Source organism: Trachurus japonicus, chromosome 10 (genome assembly GCF_045865225.1).
Source record: "Trachurus japonicus isolate A0001 chromosome 10, Traja_1.0".
Taxonomy (NCBI): Eukaryota; Metazoa; Chordata; class Actinopteri; order Carangiformes; family Carangidae; genus Trachurus; species Trachurus japonicus.
This window is the reverse complement of record NC_140916.1, coordinates 14,169,130-14,187,922: the sequence shown is the minus strand read 5'-3', so window position 1 is coordinate 14,187,922 and position 18,793 is coordinate 14,169,130. Positions and strand designations below refer to the sequence as shown.

The following is an 18,793-nucleotide window of genomic DNA, read 5'->3' as shown; positions in this document are numbered from 1 at the left end:
CGAAAGCAAAGGAAGGAATAGCGTGACATTGTCGCACTGCAAAACCTGTTAAGGGAGATTTTTTGGTGTGGATACACCCCTGCTTTTTGCTTCCCATAGCAACAGTCACTGTAGTTTTCCCTTAAGTCAGTCTAACTTTAACCATAGGTGCAGTTAAACAAAATTATATGTGTGTTTAAAGACACCAGGTAGGTGTTTTTTACACCTAGATTAATGATAGCAATTACTTAATTAAGTCATAAAATAATTGCAAAAGTCAGTTTTGTCACAGTCAGTCAGATGCATTTTGGCAACAATTTGTAATTAAAGGTCAACATGGAGTGTATATGACATACAAATCCAGCATGTATTAATACCAATTGATACAAAAAAAAACAGTCTACAACTGGACAGTACCACATAAAAGCACACAATGTAGCACCAAGCTTATTGGTAACATAGGTATCACTCAGTGTACCATGCTGCAGCTGATGGGCCAAGGCTCTATCAGTCCACACATGTCTCACTGTTCACACATTATTACATAGGAGCACATTGCGATCTATAGTTGATACCACTTCTGAGAAAAGCATTGACCTTAACACATAACTTGCAACTGGTAACTTGCACATGTGTACAACCGGATAACACTAAAGCCTGGTTTATGCTTCTGCGTCAACTCCACGCAGTAACTATGCCAGTGCCTCGACGCCACTGTACACCTTTCGAAGTTCTGCGTCAAGGCAACGTGTTGCTGTGCAACTCACCGCCTCAACTGCCTCAGGCTACAGCGTAGGGGTTTGTGGCGCCGCAGAGGGGCCTGTGGAGGCACCTCGTCATCTTGACGTAGAAGCATACTGTAAATCAGGCTTATGCCACCTGTATGAATTTTAACCCTATAATGCATTTATTTATTAATTTCTCGAGATACAGTAATTTGATCACCTGATATATTATTTCCACTGTGATTGCCTCCGTCAGAATTACAACCCTCTGAGTGTAATCTGTAACTTCTCCCCCTCTACACCCCCAGAAAGATCATACATGTGCTCCATGATGCTACTTGAAGTTTTGTGACAAGTTTTGAGACAAATTGCAGATTTAACCTTTAAACATATGTTGTTGCTTTGGTAATTTATGCTAAATTCAGCTACAGCCCAGGTTTTCATATGTGTGTAGTAACTGCCACCATCTGCCCTGAACTGTCATGGAGGCTGAAGACAGGAAGCATCATCTGACATACAACAGTAAAACTACATGAATACTGTCACAAGTTTTCAGAATAGAAAAAACGTATTGCTGTGATGAGTTTATGGTTAAAATTCACTGGATTAAAATGAACCTTCTGCACGGGTCCTTGTTAACGGCAGTGGAGCTTCAACATTGTGTCAGTTTGTCACCGGTCCTAACACCCAGAGGAAGTGAAGAAAGGATCAGGAGACAAACCAGACTCGTCTCTCAGGTCTGGGCTTGGTTCCATTGGGCTCTGGTAAAGATTACAAACTCTAATGTGTTTATTTTAAAATGTTAAGGACCTCCAACTCTCCATGGATCGCAAATCAGCGTATGATGTTAAAATACAATCTGCTTACCCCAGACCACTGCGTACCGGATGCACAATTAGTGTATACTAAACAGCATGATATGCCTTTCATGTGCCATTTCCTTAATCCCACATTGCACAGAGGGATATGAGTCTCCCAAGAAAATCAATCCTCCTGTATCCCTGCGTTTTCTCTCACTCAGATATCTGCAAAGGGAAGTGCCACCATCCTGTAGCACCTTACACCACCTTTAACGCCAAAGGCTTTGAAGACAGCTAATTTCCATACTAATTTCTTTCTTTTCTCCCTCCCCTCACCGTTATTCCAGACCAAGCACGAGGCAAGAAGACATGTGTCGCTTGATCTAATGGCGGTGGACTAATTGCATTCTGGGATACATGCCTGGAATTCGAAATGTTCAACAAAAAACCATGTTGTGCAAGCAGACCACATACAACATCGGGACAATTAATAACCCTCCTTCAGGGGAGAAAATTTGGACTGTCCAGCCTCCCAGAAGACTGCACTGCTGCCTTTATTGATATCTGTGGCCAGATAGAGACAGGCCTGCCATCCCCAGGCAGCGTGACTCCACTGGGGCTCCACTGTGACTGGACTGTTATGAGGCCAGCTTAGCCAGCCTGCTCCAATCATAGGAGCACAAACAAGCCCCTAACCACACTGAATGCTAAGCCAGATCAGTCTCGGGGGTGGTTTGTCAGGTTTTGCAGGGATAACATAGCATGAGATTATTTTTTTCCTCTCTCTGTCTCTCTGTCTCTCTCTCTCTCTCTTCTCGCTCACTCTCGCGGTCTATCTCCCTCTTTTCCTGTGTATGTTGTTTTGAATTCACTTCTCTCTGAGGAGGAGAATGCCTTTTCGACACATGCTGACACGAACACACACTCGCATCCATACATAGTGGCATAGACACAAATACGGCTGTGTGCTTACACCCACACACACTCTCACCTCCTATCGCTCCTCAACACAAGCAGCCAAAGCGTTCAAGGTCTCCATTTATAAGGTTCAGATGTGGTTCAGCGCTGAAATTAAGATGAGGTGTTGACAAGCTAATGTTGAAATAACAAGACCCACTAATTTGTGCCCAGCCTTATGGAGCCTGTGCCATCAAATGTTGCCGGAGCCCAGTATTAAGGTGATGAAGTGCAACATTTTAAAATGGCACCATCATAGGGCAAAGTCCTCATTACCATGAAGGCACTGGTGGCACATTATGAGAAGCAATGAACAAGGCCCCCTCTCATGCTACTGCATCTATCACACAGACAACATATGGGTGCCCGCAGGGGTGGCTGTGCTTACCCGCCTGGGGTTTACTAACAACACTGTCATGGCCAGTGTGAATGGAAATGTCATTTTGTTAACAAAGCCTAATTTTACACCAGCAAGAAGTCAACATTCGTCAGAGTGAGACTATAACCTCCTGAGTAGTATGGCTAAGGTCTCTGTCTTAAGTGAAAATGGGCGCAGCTGTTTTGTTAGCCATGTTTGGGAGGCAGAAAAAAAGCCATGGCAGGCAGAGAGTGGGTTGTGTGTGTGTGTGTGTGTGTGTTGTTCGGAGGGAGGTTATCCTCCGTGAATATAACCTCATTCTCTCATTTTACAGTACACAGCCTGGTCAGGCTAGTCAGGATTTAGAGTATTAGCACAGCTAAATCAGCCACAGCAGATCAAAAATAAATAAATAAATTGCATATTAGGTTAGATAGACAGATTAGAGTGGGAATAAAAAAAAAACCCAACCATATGTTTTCCATTTCTTTGCTCCTCGGGGTATGAAAACAAAGATCAACAAACACATTTAGTTAAAACTGACATGTGTCAGCAACTTAGAAATACAGCTAAGCATGTGTAAGCGTGCACTAATCCAAAAGCAAAGTGAAACGTAGTGACCATGATGTCTCTGTTCACCGCTCCACTCTGAGGGGGTGAAAGAGGTACACAGCCGCACTAATTTGTCTTGACGAGAAAACAGCTGTAAACACCCCTAAGGGGTGGGGGGATGAGATAAGCACCGTGTTGTGGAGATGGTATCAGATGGCAACAATGTCCCACCCAGGCACCACACTACATTTTCAGGTGTTCTATCCACCATGTTGTGCCTATTAATCAGAGCTGACATTGAATAAACACAGCAACACAAAGCTAATTGACTATACGCCAGGTGAACAGACACGTGTATTCACAGATCCTGTCTATTGTCTAGTCAGAGGCTTTGTGTGGCTTTTTGCTTTTTCACTTTTTTCTTTTTTTTTGTGACGGCCCAGGCCTCTTAACAAAGACAACTGATTTTGCACACAGGAGTAATCAGATCAAAAGGAAATCTCCGGCCTGCTATTGTGTCAGTGATTACACCTATTGTACTTCATGCTATGCGGAGGAATGTTAAATATCATGGTTTGAACAGCCAAGGATTCAAAAACACACAGCCCCAAGATCTGAAATTGATATAGCACACTTGGTCCAAAATGTCCTGACTCAGAATATCTTTCACTGACTCCAGCTGCCTGAAGCTTTCACAGCTACAAGAAAATGTTTGATTTCCCAATTCAGGAATGTTTAAAAGAATGGCGCTCAGAGGTCAATCCTTTTCAGGGGATGAAATGTTTTTATTTGCTGATTTGGGAGAACTGCTGCTGTAAATGGCAGCTATCCAGAACGATGTGAGCCTCCAAACAATCTGTAAAGCATGGCCTCTCTTTAAAATGTAGCACTATCAGGCAGAGAAGAGAAAAACAGTGAGTTTTCTCCCTGTCCTGTGGTTCTATCTGAATATATGACTATACTCCATTCATTTTGATAATGGTTTTCTATAGTTTATTCTCTTTCTTCTATGAACTATTGCACAGGAATATTATATTATCTGCCATTTTGCTGAGCTACTTGGACGTCTACATTTATTCCAGAGGAAAAATAAGAGGTTAAAAGAGAAAAGATGATTACGCAAATGGTTATGGCCAGGAACTGTCCATATTTCTCTTACACTGGACTTTGTAGATCTAATTTTATTGTACAGTAATTTCAAAATGAGAAAATTACACAAGTAGCATTTTAAATAATGTGCAATAAAGTGAATTGCTAATGTTTTAAAACTGAAATTTCACTTTGAGAAGAGTACTTTAATAAATAGCCATTTAGAGTTTAAATTGCTATTTATCATGGAGACATTCAAAGAGAAACTGAGTGCACATTTGGCTCCAAACATGAGAGGACTGTACACAAAGTCTGTTAATTGCCATCTAACAGCATAAATAGCTAAACAAATTATGCACAAATGGAACAAGCTTCTCTTAAACATATTTCATTTCAGAAGCAAATGGGTCATTGGGTTACTAATTATTAATTGTTTCAACATCAACAAACTGCATATTAAATCAATGCAGCTTTTGATGATCAGGAGCCCCACCAACCACGCAACTTCAAACAACCACATTCAACAATTCTTTCATTCATTTGCATCTGTATGTAACAAGGACCACATCCATTCTAATACAAGACCATCTGCATCCATCCCCTGCTCATGCCAGGCAAAGCAAGGCGAAAGCAGTAATTTCATTAAGTCTCTGGGAGGCTATTGAGGAAAACCTTTGACATTTCACTGGAACACATCAAATCAAACGTGACAATCAAAAGCAGCTCTGAAAAAAGAGATTTGTGCCCAAACAAATGCGTCATCAGCAGCCATGAGGAAAGTTGAAGTTTTATTCTGTGGTACCACTCTAGAAGATAATAGAGGAGAGCACAGTGCCCGCAATAGGCACAAACACAAATACTGCCACTTTATTTTCACTCATGAATTCACGGATAAGTGAAGGGAGGGAAAGAAATGGTATTGAGTGGTATTAGCACTGATTGAGTGACACAAAGCCAAGCTGTACTCACTATACTCTTCGTTCCTCAACTCAAGCACAATGGGGGTCCCAGGCCAGTGCTTTGGGGAAATTAGGATTAAAAAGAGAATTAAATTAAAAGTCCCACAACAACAACAACAACCGCCAGCACAACAAAAAAATAGTTGGTGAAGAGCAGAAAAAGAGCTTGTTTTGTGGTTGGATTGTACTTCCAGCCATGTTAGTGAGCCCTGGGGACTCTGTGAACCCTTAGATGGATGGTGAGAGTTGATACTAATTGATGTATCATGGACAGGCATGGTGTGGAATGGAGTGGAGGGCGTATCGTCATTGACGAGAGGCCCATAGATTAAGCCTGTCAGTTCCCCTTCCTTTTTATGCCTCTGGCAAGGGGCACTCAGGAGGAATCAATTTTTTTGAGACGCTATATGGACGGGGACCATAATAACAACGTCATCGTCAGCTCCAGCCAAAATAAGCGTGGCCATCTTACCCATTCGGAATCAATGCGCCGCTGTCTGTCTCCGCTGTCTTGTAGCTAGCTTCTGTAAGTCCGTGTCTGTGCGTGGGCCAAGTTCCAGTGCCGGGCAGGACATAGGGGTGATAATGCCAGCATCTGTCAGAGGAGCTTAGATATTCCTTTCCAAGCAAGCAGCAGGGACAGACTACAGACATGTGCCATTCCTTGGCAGCGGAGAAAAAAACTGATATGAAATAAAATCAGGCATTCTCTGTGTACTTTCAACTGTACTGGTTCAATCTTTCCACCACAAACGCTTCAAATATGCTCAAAACCAGTGTGAGGTTGTGAAATTCCCATGGACTTAAATAGCCTAGCTCCGCTTTCTGTCTTCCAAGTTTAAGAAAGAACCCCTGCAAAGCCTCGAAGCGCACACAGTACAGTGCTTCATACATGTCTGGAAATACATGTAGATATTCTTACCTCAACAGTAAATGCAAAAATGTCATATTTTGATTTATGTATTTCTCCAAAGCCTCGACATATGTTGGTGAGCCATAAATAATTATAATCATATTGTCAACATTTAATAATTTGTCATTCAACCATTTTCTGCCTTTTTTTTTCCATCATCAACAAATAAAAATTGCTTCAATAATATATACTGTATATATTTTTCAGTTTTTCAGTGATTTTTCTTTTACTTTGACTATTGTGTTAGATGTTGAAGAGCTCCCCGACTAGTCTGTAATTATCACTTTCAAACTCCAGTTTGTTTTCTTTAGGTAAATACTTGTTCTTTGATAGGAGCTACAGTATACTAGTGGCTCTACTGTGAGATGGTGGGAAAAAAAGGAAGGAGACCACAACATTAAGTGGAGTCAGTCAGACATTCGTTAGCATGAGCCACTGTCAGTTTAATGCAGTGTCGACAAGTAAACATGTTACATGCTCACAATGAGGTTCCATCTTTCATTCAACGACTAATTGCTGGTGATGAAAACAAACACTGATACTAAATGTGCCACCACTCGCGACACAAAATGTACGTATTTTAACATAGTGGCAAAATCAATAATGGACACAAAGGAACGTCAACAGCAGGAAGTATATTGAGGTAGATCGTAGCTCATAAATGAAATATGCCACCGCTCTCTGAGAGAAAGAAATACATTGTGGCTAAATTACTGCACTATAGTTTATGATCAACCCTGCTGCTCCAGGCAAAGCTGTTGCCATTTTTTCCTTCCACCCTGCTCTCAACTGCATGGGGGGAGACCATCGGCAACATTTTTAACCCTCTTAGCCCTCATCAAGCACTGTGGCACTCCAAATTAGACCAAAGACAAAGTATTTTTAACCTTGTGCTGTTGGGTTATTGGAAAAAATCCAGTATTCATAGAAATGCATAAAGAAAAACACAGAAGGTAGCCTACAGTACAATAACAAAAGTCAATTTATTGTAATCTATTGCTGTTTAATCTCCTGCATGTATCATGTAACCATAAAAGCACATTTTAATGTGTAATGTTGTAACTGACACTGTGAGCAAGGAGCACTTCTACCTAATGCAACGCAAGCCTCTGCAACATCATCTCAGGCTGATAGAAATGCAAAAGTGTACTATGCACTACATATGGCCATCAGAAAGCCCCGAGGAAAAGAAAGTCCCCTGCCACCGCCTACGGTTGTTTAACTCGATGACATTAAGAATTTATGAGCTTAAAGATACTTCTGGCGTTCTCCGTATGTGACTTGTCTTGAAAAGTGTTATGGAAGAGCAAACATGTTGCTTTGTTGATACTTGCTTGTTTGTCAAGATGCAACTGTATTGTGAAACAGAAGAGAAAATATTTTCAGTACAAGTATATATCACATCCGAGGCATTTAACAGTGATTCTGGTATAGAAGATAGTGCGGCTTCGTCACTGTTTTCCTACAGACTCAGACATGGTGAAGATGAGTAACTTTAAACTTTTGAGGATAATGATTTTTTCTTTGCTCTTTTATCCGGTATGATAGAGCCACAGAAGTGCTCACCCACGTATATCTTGATTTATATTAACAGGTTTATGTCAGCAGTGTCCGCCCAGGGCTCTGAAATAAGCACAGTGAAGCTGCCACTATTGATCCAAGAGCATTTATTAGACAGACACAGGTTAAGTTTTCTACTAAATAAAAGTATAAATAAATAGGGCAAATATATGCCCATATTGCACAATCATGACCTTATTTCCCCTTTTCATATACAGTTCAATCACCCTTTATTGATTAACAATGATTGGATATGGCTCAGAACTAATTCACCTCTGGGATGGCATATTAATTGTGGTCAAACTGCCGACTTCTATTCCAATATAAAGAGGAAATTGATTCGCTTGCGTGTTTCATTGGGTTTCATTGTTATTCCTGTGGCACACTGTTGTTTTTCATTCGGGGTGAAACAGTCTGGGGGTATAAAAAAACAAAACAAAAAAAGCAAGACAAGCTGGAATAACAGGATCGAGCTGCGGCTGCGGACGCTAGGTGTCACCCTTGTGACTTTGAAATCGGCCTGCCCTCCACAGGATGCGGTGGCGACTGTGCGCGCTGGTAAGAGGCAAGCAAAGCAAAGCAGGCTGGCTGGCTGGCTGCATGGGAGGAGTGTGTGTGATTTTGTGAGTGTGTGTGGACCGGCTGTGAGCGAGTGTCGCTTCTATCTGAATGAGAAGAGCGAGATTACAGGGAGGGTGAAGAGTGTGCAATATGTGCAGGGCTACTAGAGGAACTTCATATTCACCCTTCTGCTAGATTGGCTGAGTGGTTTTCTTACTTGTGCTGTCTGACGTGTGACAGCAGCGGACTGTCCACGTCACACAAGGAGCCTCGATATGATGTCGCTCCGAATTACATGGAGATAAGGCAGAAGGGACGCACTGAATAATAGCTAATAATTGATTTGTTGTTCCCTTTCTTATGATGATTTGCGACAGACTGGAGGTCATAGTCCACCCACCTCATTATTACCCTTTATAAATATGGACTCAGTTGCTGACGAACATAAACGATCTCATAACAGTGAGAACAGCTTATTAATTTTCATTAACTAAAACTATTTCTTAATTATCATTATTATTACACAGACTCTATTACAGTGCATGCCCATCTATAAGTATAGCACAGCATTTCGATCCACGTCATCTGATGCCTTTAAATTAACAATAGTAAACAGACTGTTGTTGATGACCTGAAATGAACTGAAATCAATTATGCGCATCAGACACACGTGATCTTGACATTTTAAAGCATATTAAACTCGGTGTCCCATTGTGTTTAATGTAATTGTTTAGAAGGCCCCAGGGCATTATTTAGCCGGAAATAGTTTTTTTTTTCTTTTTTGGTGACAGGCAAGAAAAACCGTGGGTTGTGATGTATTGATTTAACCTATGGCCATGATTTCCTCCCAGCGTGTTTTCTGCTACATGGGAATCATCATCTCTAATGTTTTTTTTTTTCGTTGTAGAGAATTGCCTCACCACGCTGCCTAAGTTCAAACGTAGTGCACAGTAAAGGCCACGTAAGGGTGTAAATGATGTAACACAACACGTACAGTTGCAACCACTGCATGGATCAACAGGCATACTGTATATTTGGCTTTAAAATATGCCGGAAATGCCATTGGGACCTACACTGTGGGGATGCTGCGCACAGGCGGCCAAACTTTGACAAGTCACCGGGGGATCAAACATCCACACGAGGCCGTAGATAACACTCAGGTTCCCCACCGGGAGAATCTGTGTTGTAAAAATGTGACTCGCCTCATATAATTGGCCGGTGTAGCAGAAGAGAAAACAAGGACACATCGGTGAAAAGTTATCCTTAACATCTCGTCTCTGCCTCTGCTGGGGGAAATTAGTCTGTCACTCTTCGTTTCTTTGGCACCGACGGGAACTCGGTCAAAGACCCCCCCGGGTCCCCCCCACCAGACCCCGGTTACTTTATTTATTTATTTTAGACCGGGAGCTCTAACGATCATCAAATCCACAGCTTGGTGTTTCAACTTGTACGCCGTAATTGCCCGTTGAGTCGTCCATCTGCAGGAGAACAGGTAGTTGGCCGTGTTTCATTGCTGTACTTTGCCCCACCCACCAGCAGCTCCAGCCCTCCTGTGTAACCCCTGATTGGCTGAGGGGATTGCGGGTCCTGAGACTGAGCGCTCGGCTCGGAGCTGCGCGTCCGCCAGTGTGATCCAGTGAAGCGAGGGGAGCGCTTGTTGGAGTCAACTAGACAGCCTACTGGCAACGAGTGGTGATTTCTTTTTTTCTGCCTCCACCAGGCTGGATATAGGCGACTGTGCTACTTTGCTGCAGCCCAACATCAATTGCGTTTTGTACATACAGTAGGCTCCTGCTTCGTTTCCTCCCACTGGCTTTTGGCTACATTTTCAACGGATTTTTTGTTGTTGTGTGTGTGTGTGAATGTTTTTGTGTGTGTTGCATGGACTAATTGCCGGGATATGTGCAGCCTTTTCTTCCGAGTGAGCTGCGAGGAAATTAATTAGTAAGTAAAAGCTTCAAGACTTGCGGACGGGATGAAAGACTAAATCTGCTGGAAATAAGAAGGTAATCGGGACTTCAGTGATGTGATGAGACATTCCTGCATTTGCAACCCCCCCTGTTCTATAGGCAAACATATCTGGACTTAAGCTGTTGAATAATTTTGTGACTGCAGATCTTTATAGATTTTTTTATCCTCATCATCAGATGTGCAGTTTGAAATCCGATAGCTGCCGTCCGAAGAGGAAATTCTACCACTGCTTGTAATAGAGGCTCTCACACAGAGCAAAGATGTGTATCCAAAATGCGACTTAAATATATGCAGGCATCAAGACGGAGAATTTAACACGGACTTTTGAAGCCCATCACTTGCATGGAAGATTGACATTTTTTTTTTGTCAGTGTGGACTTGCTCACAGGAATTGTGATTTTTGTGTCTCTGCAGTTAGAGCATTTCCCCCCCTCCTCTCTGCCCTCTTGAAAATGGACAGTTCTGCATACGAGTCATGTGTAAGACCAGTTTGCCGCTTGATAAGAGCTGCACGGATTTACACGGCTAAATCACTGTTGTGAGAAGATTCAGCATGATTTCACAGATCTGTCGTCCCCAATGTTTCGCCCGCTGCAGTGAACCGGAGGATGTGCTCTGCCTGAGAAGAGTAAAATAGGCTAAGGCACTTGTTAGAATTATAGCTTTCACATCATGATATAATTTGCATAAACAAGAGCCATTCGTCACCTAAACACTTTTTTCTGGACATTTCAGTGAGATGATTCATTTGGAACATTTTTCCTCTTTTCTCTGACATGCGTTCTCGTGCGTAATTATCAAGGTTTTTTCTTTTATTAGACAGAAAAAAACTCAACAGGTACAATGCAAACTAAGGAGATGGAATTAATACAAATAATCGCTGTGTTCCTCTTATTTTGGGTCGGGGCTGAGGCTGTTATCAACCTGAAGTATGGAATAAACGAGGAAATGAAGCCCGGGTCAGTGATTGGAAACGTGACAAGGGACGCGCTGAAGCAAGGATTTCAGATTGCACCGCAGCCCCCGTACTTACGGGTTATTTCCAATTCAGAACCACGATGGGTGGAACTCAGTCCAGCCGGAATCCTTACAACCCAAATGAAAATAGATCGGGATGTAGTTTGTCGACAGAATCCAAAGTGTGTTATTTCCCTAGAAGTGATGTCAAACTCTATGGAGATCTGTGTCATCAAAGTTGAAATTGAGGATTTGAACGATAACGCACCCAGATTCCCTACGAGCCACATTGACATTGAAATTTCTGAGAACGCCTCCCCTGGTACCAGGTTTCCCCTAGAGGGGGCAAGCGATCCGGACTCGGGAATCTTTGGAGTTCAGTCATATTCCATCACCCCAAATGAGCTTTTCGGACTAGAAATTAAGACCAGAGGGGACGGCTCCAAAATTGCTGAGCTTGTGGTGCAAAAATCGCTAGACAGGGAGACACAAGCCCGCTACACATATGAAATCAGCGCAGAAGATGGAGGAGACCCTCCAAAGATAGGCGCGGTCCAGTTAAATATCAAGGTAATAGATTCTAATGACAACAACCCTGTTTTTGACGAGCCAGTGTATACAGTTAATGTGATGGAGAATTCCCCCATCAATACATTAGTCATAGACTTGAACGCTACGGATCCTGACGAGGGCACTAACGGAGAGGTTGTGTACTCCTTCAACAGTTACGTCACCGAGAAAACGAGGGACGCGTTTAAAATTGACCCCCGAACCGGGATCATCACCGTCAACGGTGTTTTGGATTATGAGGCAACGCAAATATATGAGATCGACGTCCAGGCCAAAGATCTAGGTCCCAACTCTATCCCAGCTCACTGCAAAGTCACAGTGAATGTGATGGATACGAACGATAATCCACCTGTCATCAGTTTGCTCTCACTGAACACAGAGATGGTGGAAGTTAGTGAAAACGCGCAGCGTGGATATGTCATTGCACTAGTGAGGGTGTCAGATAAGGATTCTGGGGCAAATGGTAAAGTGCAGTGCAGGCTGCAGGGCAATGTTCCGTTCAGACTACAAGAATATGAAAGCTTCTCCACTATACTAGTCGATGGCAGGCTGGACAGAGAGCAAAAGGACACATACAACCTGACCATCCAAGCGGAGGACAGTGGCATCCCTCCTTTACGCGCCACAAAGTCTCTGGTAGTCAAAGTCACAGATGAAAATGACAACCCTCCCCACTTTCTCAAGCCACACTATCAAGAGATGGTGATGGAGAACAACCTCCCCGGCTCGTGTCTGCTTGCAGTATCAGCGGAAGACCCGGACCTGGGGATGAATGGCACAGTTTCATACTCTATAGTCCCTGGTGAGATTAAGCACATGGATGTAAACACATATGTCAGCATAAACCCATCTGGCCGCATTTACTCCATGAGATCATTCGACCATGAATACACCAGGACTTTTGATTTCAAAGTTTTAGCCAGAGACAATGGCAACCCCTCTTTATCAAGTAACGCCACGGTGCGCATTGTGGTGTTGGATGTCAACGACAACACACCTGTCATGACAAACCCGCCCCTGGTGAATGGCACAGCGGAGGTTTCCATCCCCCGCAACGCTGGGGTGGGTTACATGGTGACCCAGGTGAAGGCAGACGACTACGATGAGGGTGAGAACGGGCGGCTCACCTACACCATCTCAGAGGGGGACAGGGCTTTCTTTGAAATCGACCAGGTGAACGGAGAGGTGCGCTCCACCAGGATGTTTGGAGAAAACGCCAAGTCCACCTACGAGATCACAGTGGTGGCGAGGGACCACGGCAAGCCCTCCCTCTCCGCGTCGGCCTACATCGTGGTGTACCTCTCACCAGACCTGAACGCACAGGAGCCTATTGGACCTGTCAACCTGTCCCTCATCTTCATCATCGCCCTGGGCTCTATCGCAGCCATCCTCTTTGTCACCATGATTTTCGTGGCAGTGAAGTGCAAGAGGGATAATAAGGAGATCCGGACGTACAACTGCAGGTACTGAACAAATCTGTGTGCACCTATGTGTATGTGTGTGTGTGTGTGTGTGTGTGTGTGTGTGAGTGCATATGAGAGAGAGAGAGACAGAGAGAGTGTGTGTGACCGTCATCGTGAATGAAACTGCGAGTTGTCAGTGCATTGCTTTTGTCATGCAGCATGTAGAGGCCTGACTGTGAGGACTGCAGATTTTTTATTTTATTTCCACAGCTGTTACTGAGACAGACCTGAATAAACCCGACTGCTTTAAATCAGAAACATTCTGCTGAGGCTCACTGTTCCGTGTTAGGGAAACGTGATTGATTGTTTTAATCCCTCCATTGTAACCAATTGACTCATAAATATGACGGTTCAACTGTCATGTTCAATTTGCGGGTGTGTTGCCGGACAATTAACGTCCCAGTGGTTCAATAGCAGTCCCAGACATTTATTATTTAACGTCCACCGTGGCTGATTGGCTGTTATCAGCTTTAATCTAGTGTGATTATCCTTCAGGATCATTCAGATTTACCTCTGTTTTTCTTTCCCACGAAGAATTTCAGCAGCAACTATGACAAGATAAAATGGAACAGTGTTAATAATTTAAAGATTTATTGCAGATTTATTTTTCTGCTTCATAAAATCATGTAAAACACATCATAGTCATTAACCTATTTAGCCATTTTCCTGGAAAGGAGCGGATTATAATTTTTCTGGACCTTGCACAGTGCACAGTGTGTTTTGTTCATCAATCTGAACATCAGCTCTGGCTTTGATTTTCCTGTGCCACATTACCACTATAAATTTACATATAGATTGGATTTGAGAATTTAACCTGAAGCTATAATCATATTTTGCTGCAAACATAATTTTGTTGATTTGAAGTGAAGTTAGGCCATTTTCTAACATGTAGTTGTGAAAAATGTTCCGAAACGCCCCCGATATTACTCTGATATTTTATATTCTCTTGTAATGTTTGATTGCCCGTGTTTTTTTGTTAATTACAGTTCTTGATTATTGAAATTAATTCTGATTCTCTCTCTAGCACCTCTGAGGAAAATCCTGTCACAAAGCATAAGTACTCACATTTTTTAGTGATCCTACATTTAGATTGTCAGTGTAATAGTGTATAAACTCACATCTTTGAGCGTATACTTAAACTACACCATATGTGTTGTTATTCAGACCAGTTTAAAATAGAGCGAAAGCACCTTGTTTATGCGTTAAATAGCTTGAGCACATACTGTGTGCGTGTTTCATGTGTTAGTTATATGTTTTCATTCAGTGAAGAAATACTCGCAGACAACAACAAATTCAAAATTCAAAACTGCTCTCAGTACTTTACTCTCCTCATGTGAGCCTCTCTCCCTGCTGGGCGCTTTAATCAGTACTGATGTGTTCAGCTTCTCAGTCGCCACCTCGAATATGAGGAGCAGTTATCTCCAATTTATTGCTTGTCCTCTGTCAGTCTGTCTGACTCTGAAGATATCCCCTCCCAGATTTCAATTTATGCACAGAGTAGAGAGACAACATGTTAAAATGATAAATGAAAAAGAAATGAAGTATTTTCTACCCTTGCAGCTGCCCATTTTCTTTCCTCTGAATCAAGGGGGGGCAGAATGGGGGTGGGAGCTGTTTTCAAGATGCAATCTGAAAGAAAAATGAAAAAGACAAACTACAATGGTGCTCCTTAGCCAGTGTGATTTTAGAAGTGACAGAGGATTAGAGCTGCATTTTAGTGAGGAACAGAGGCCAGTGGGGGCTGGTATAGCAGAGACGTTGCAGACAAGACAAGAGAGGAGAACAGAGACATTCTGGATGCTGCAATTTCATGGATAACTGTAGTTTTGTTGGTGAAATAAACCATACACTCAGTGCCTTACAGTTAAAAATAGTCTCTTCCACAGTTTGAAGTAATGCAGATTGCAAAAAAACATCACAAATTATATGGAATATGTCTGGTGAAGTTTGTAGTCATCACTATAGAGCTCATAGCATCTGTTCTCCTGTAGAAAACTGCAAGGCTGTGCGAAGAATGGATATTTTTCCCCAGTCTGAGGATCCTTTGATAAAACACGGCTGTGTTGCTCATTTTCTCTTATTAAAGTCAAAATATTCAGTTCAAGTTTGCAGCAGCCACTGAGAGCAGCTAAATGAATTTGAATCTGCAGTTCTCCTGCACTCCGCTTTGCTAGTGGGCTTGCTTGATAATGACAGAAAAAATGGAATTAGTGTGGGCTGTGTGCTTTGAATATGATTGCATATACCGGTAGTGCTGCTGAGTATCCGTGTGTCCTTTTGCTTTGCTTTTTTTGTGGTTTTGGCATGTTTGCATCTTATCTGCCTGTTTGTGACATGTCGTTTGTTGAGCATGCAAATGCAAACAAACAAGGGATGGCAGCTCCATTACAAGCCGGGAGTGGGGAATCACCTAAGTGTGTTGTTCCACTCCGGACAACGGGGCAGTGCGCCTTTTGTCTGGCACCCATGGTCGAACAGCGCCCTAGCTGGCATGGTGGGCGATCTTTTTGACCGTGTGGACAGGGGAGGGGAAGGCAGAACACTGCTTTATTGAGTCTGTTCAGTTTCTTCTACTTGCGCAGGGTGGCGGAGTACTCTTATGGCAACCAGAAGAAGTCCAGCAAGAAGAAGAAGCTGAGCAAGAACGACATCCGCCTGGTGCCCCGAGACGTCGAGGAGACAGACAAGATGAATGTGGTGAGTTGCTCGTCTCTCACCTCCTCGCTCAACTACTTCGACTACCACCAGCAGAGCCTGCCACTGGGCTGCAGGCGCTCCGAGAGCACCTTCCTCAACGTGGAGAACCAGAACTCACGCAATGCAGCTCCCAACCATGGCTATCAGCACCCATTCACTGGGCAGGGCCACCAACAGCCAGACCTCATCATCAACGGCATGCCACTGCCAGAGGTGAGATACAATCCACTGTGCTCTGTTCTAAATCATGGCTGGGCAGCTTTGGGTGTTAGAGATAGAAGATAGTGGGGTGGGGGGTGGAGGGGTGGGGGGTTTAAATTGATTAATATGACTAAACATGAGGTTTCTTCAGCGCATTGTTCAATTTTTTTTTTCTCGAATTAATTCTTATTAATTAGGTCTCCATTGTGATGCTGAATCCTAAGAATGAGCTGAGATGTTATTTACCACCTTTCAACATACAGTATATCACGGCCTTGTGATATTTAGCATTCCCATCATACCACAGATTACAGTGTCAGTGAAATGTCTGTCTGTTGCTGATGGAAAGCTGAGCTATTTGAAGTGGCACTTGTGACGTTATGCCAGTCAATCTGAGCAGAATCCTTCGAGGCATTTCAAGGTGCCGAGACACTGGAGCTGACCTGTGAGAGCGCTTTGCCAAGCAGAATTTGGAGGCCTGACAAAGTGGATTATTTGCCCCCACCAACCCCCAACCCCAACCCCACCCCAACTCCACTTGTTTACCTTTCTTTTTTTCATTTGTGTGTGTGTGTGTGTGTGCTGAGCTATTGCAAAAAGCACAAGAGCCTGAGCACCTGCTAGGTGTATTGACCCAACTAATCAGCTCCACCACACGTCATTTCAGGTGCTAGCAGAAAGAATAATCATTGCTTAAATGCTTTATCTGTGTGTCGTCCATTTGGCTGCTCTGTTACCGCATGGCCGCTCTGCACAGCCAGCCATTGAATTACCCTGACATACCATGCATGGCTCCAGCAGAGCAGTGAAGTTCTGACTTGAAAGAGTATTCAAGCAGACAGAGTGTATGCCGACCAAGTGATCTTTAGTTTATAGATTTTCGTATGTATGAACTGGTCTATTGGATTGTGTGGGCAACCTGCCTCCCTCTCGCTTCATGACCCACTTCTCCTTGATCCCATGGGAGAAAGGGACATTTATGTTTGTGTGTGTGTGTGTGTTAGAGAGAGAGAGAGAGAGAGAATGTGCATCAGTGTTTATATAGGAAAGTGTATCACGCTCACTCCTATAGACAGCAGCAAATAAGCTCCAGCACCACGTACACACACATACTCACACACTTGTAATTGATGACTCCAATCTCCGTTTGACATTCAGCGAGGGGGGGAGGTAGAGGGGGGCGTGGGGTTGGGAGTGGGGGTCTTAAAACAAGAAACACAAGATGGTTATTGATGTATTGACTGGATGGTCCAGAGAGATCCAGGCACCAATGGATCCTGAGGGGTCAATGAGACCTACTTACAGGCATGCTGATTTACTGGGCCTGTCTGAGCTGGTTCCGACTGAGCGTGTGTGTGAGTAACACAGGTGGAAAGAATGAGAAATGTTGTCGGGGATTGTCCTGTAGCATTATCCGGTCAGTGGAGGCAGAGGTGGGGGATTCAGCAGGTTCACGCAGTGACCCGTATGCTGTGATTGCATTTGCTGGTAGGTAGCGCGACGCAGGTCACGACCACCACCAACAACAACCTTTCCTCAGCCAAAAAAATGTGGTTTTGGCTTCTGAAGGAAATCAGCCTCAGCTGTAGAAAGCTCCAGCAGTATGCTGTCTCTGTGGCTTAACCATCCAATAAAAGCACATTTGCCGCAGGATTAGGAGAGCCTTTATTTGTTTCAGCTAATGAAAAAGTGGAGAGGGAGACAAATAGGGTTGGAGATTGATTTTGATGATTCCATATGCAAAGCTTGGAGTTATCTTGATAGAGCTGTGTGAGGGCAGATAGAGAGATAAGGAGGGAAGAAGTGAGCAAGGGTGAATGAGTCTTAGTGCCAGGTGTCTGAGCCCCGACTACGTTTTCTCATTTTCTTTGAGGCAGTTGATGGGTTTGATAGAGCCAGGGCCTGTTTAGCATGCAGCTTCTATCGCTCGCCGCCTTACACATGATGTTGACAAACATCTCTTTGACCCGGCTTTTGCATATTTTCCCTGGACTGAGAGAAGAGAGAGAGTGTGTGTGTGTGTATGTCAGAAAGAGAGGGAGAGATAGAGGGTGTGTGTGTGTGTGTGTGTGTGTGTGTGTAGGGAGAGAGAGACTGAGAAAGTCAGTGAGGAATAGCGGTAGCGAGAGCACACGTTACCCTCCAACACAATAACCCCAGCACAACGACAGTTGTCATTGTTTTCTTTCCTCCCCGTTGTGACATTTACAAGAGACAGAAACTCTACAGTATGTTCAAATGTTGCTCTTAAATGAAAAATGTTTTCAGTATAATTACAATACCATTTATAGCGCAAACAAACAGCAGTGAAATGACTGATAATTGCTTTGTTACAATGAGCAAGCTTGGGCTTGAAACCACTTGACTCCACAAGTCCTCAACCCATATCCCATTGACTGGCTAGGACACACGAGTGGCTGCACTGTTGTGATTACTAAGGCTGCTTTGTCCCAAAAAATTGTTTTCATCCTGAGGGCAACC

At 43.4% G+C, this 18,793-nt stretch overlaps 1 protein-coding gene and 1 long non-coding RNA gene across 9 annotated transcripts in view; both read left to right on the top strand.

The window, feature by feature from the left end:
* The window catches only part of LOC146979515 (uncharacterized), a 100,589-nt gene extending 98,278 nt beyond the window's left edge, over positions 1-2,311 (top strand). The window contains exon 4 of the long non-coding RNA XR_015036883.1: positions 1,852-2,311. This is a non-coding gene — a long non-coding RNA (uncharacterized LOC146979515). The remainder of the gene's footprint in view (positions 1-1,851) is intronic.
* A 7,767-nt stretch (positions 2,312-10,078) lies between these two features.
* Positions 10,079-18,793, top strand: part of pcdh19 (protocadherin 19) — a 54,708-nt gene continuing 45,993 nt past the window's right edge. For 2 of the 8 annotated variants that reach the window (XM_085789379.1, XM_085789378.1), the window contains exons 1-2: positions 10,079-13,414; positions 15,997-16,111. In XM_085789379.1, the coding sequence (XP_085645505.1) occupies positions 11,268-13,414; positions 15,997-16,111 (2,262 nt within the window). In that variant the 5' untranslated portion in view covers positions 10,079-11,267. Of the gene's footprint in view, positions 13,415-15,978; positions 16,325-18,793 lie in introns of all 8 variants that reach the window. The other 6 variants (XM_085789374.1, XM_085789373.1, XM_085789376.1 and 3 more) reach the window with 4 other exon arrangements.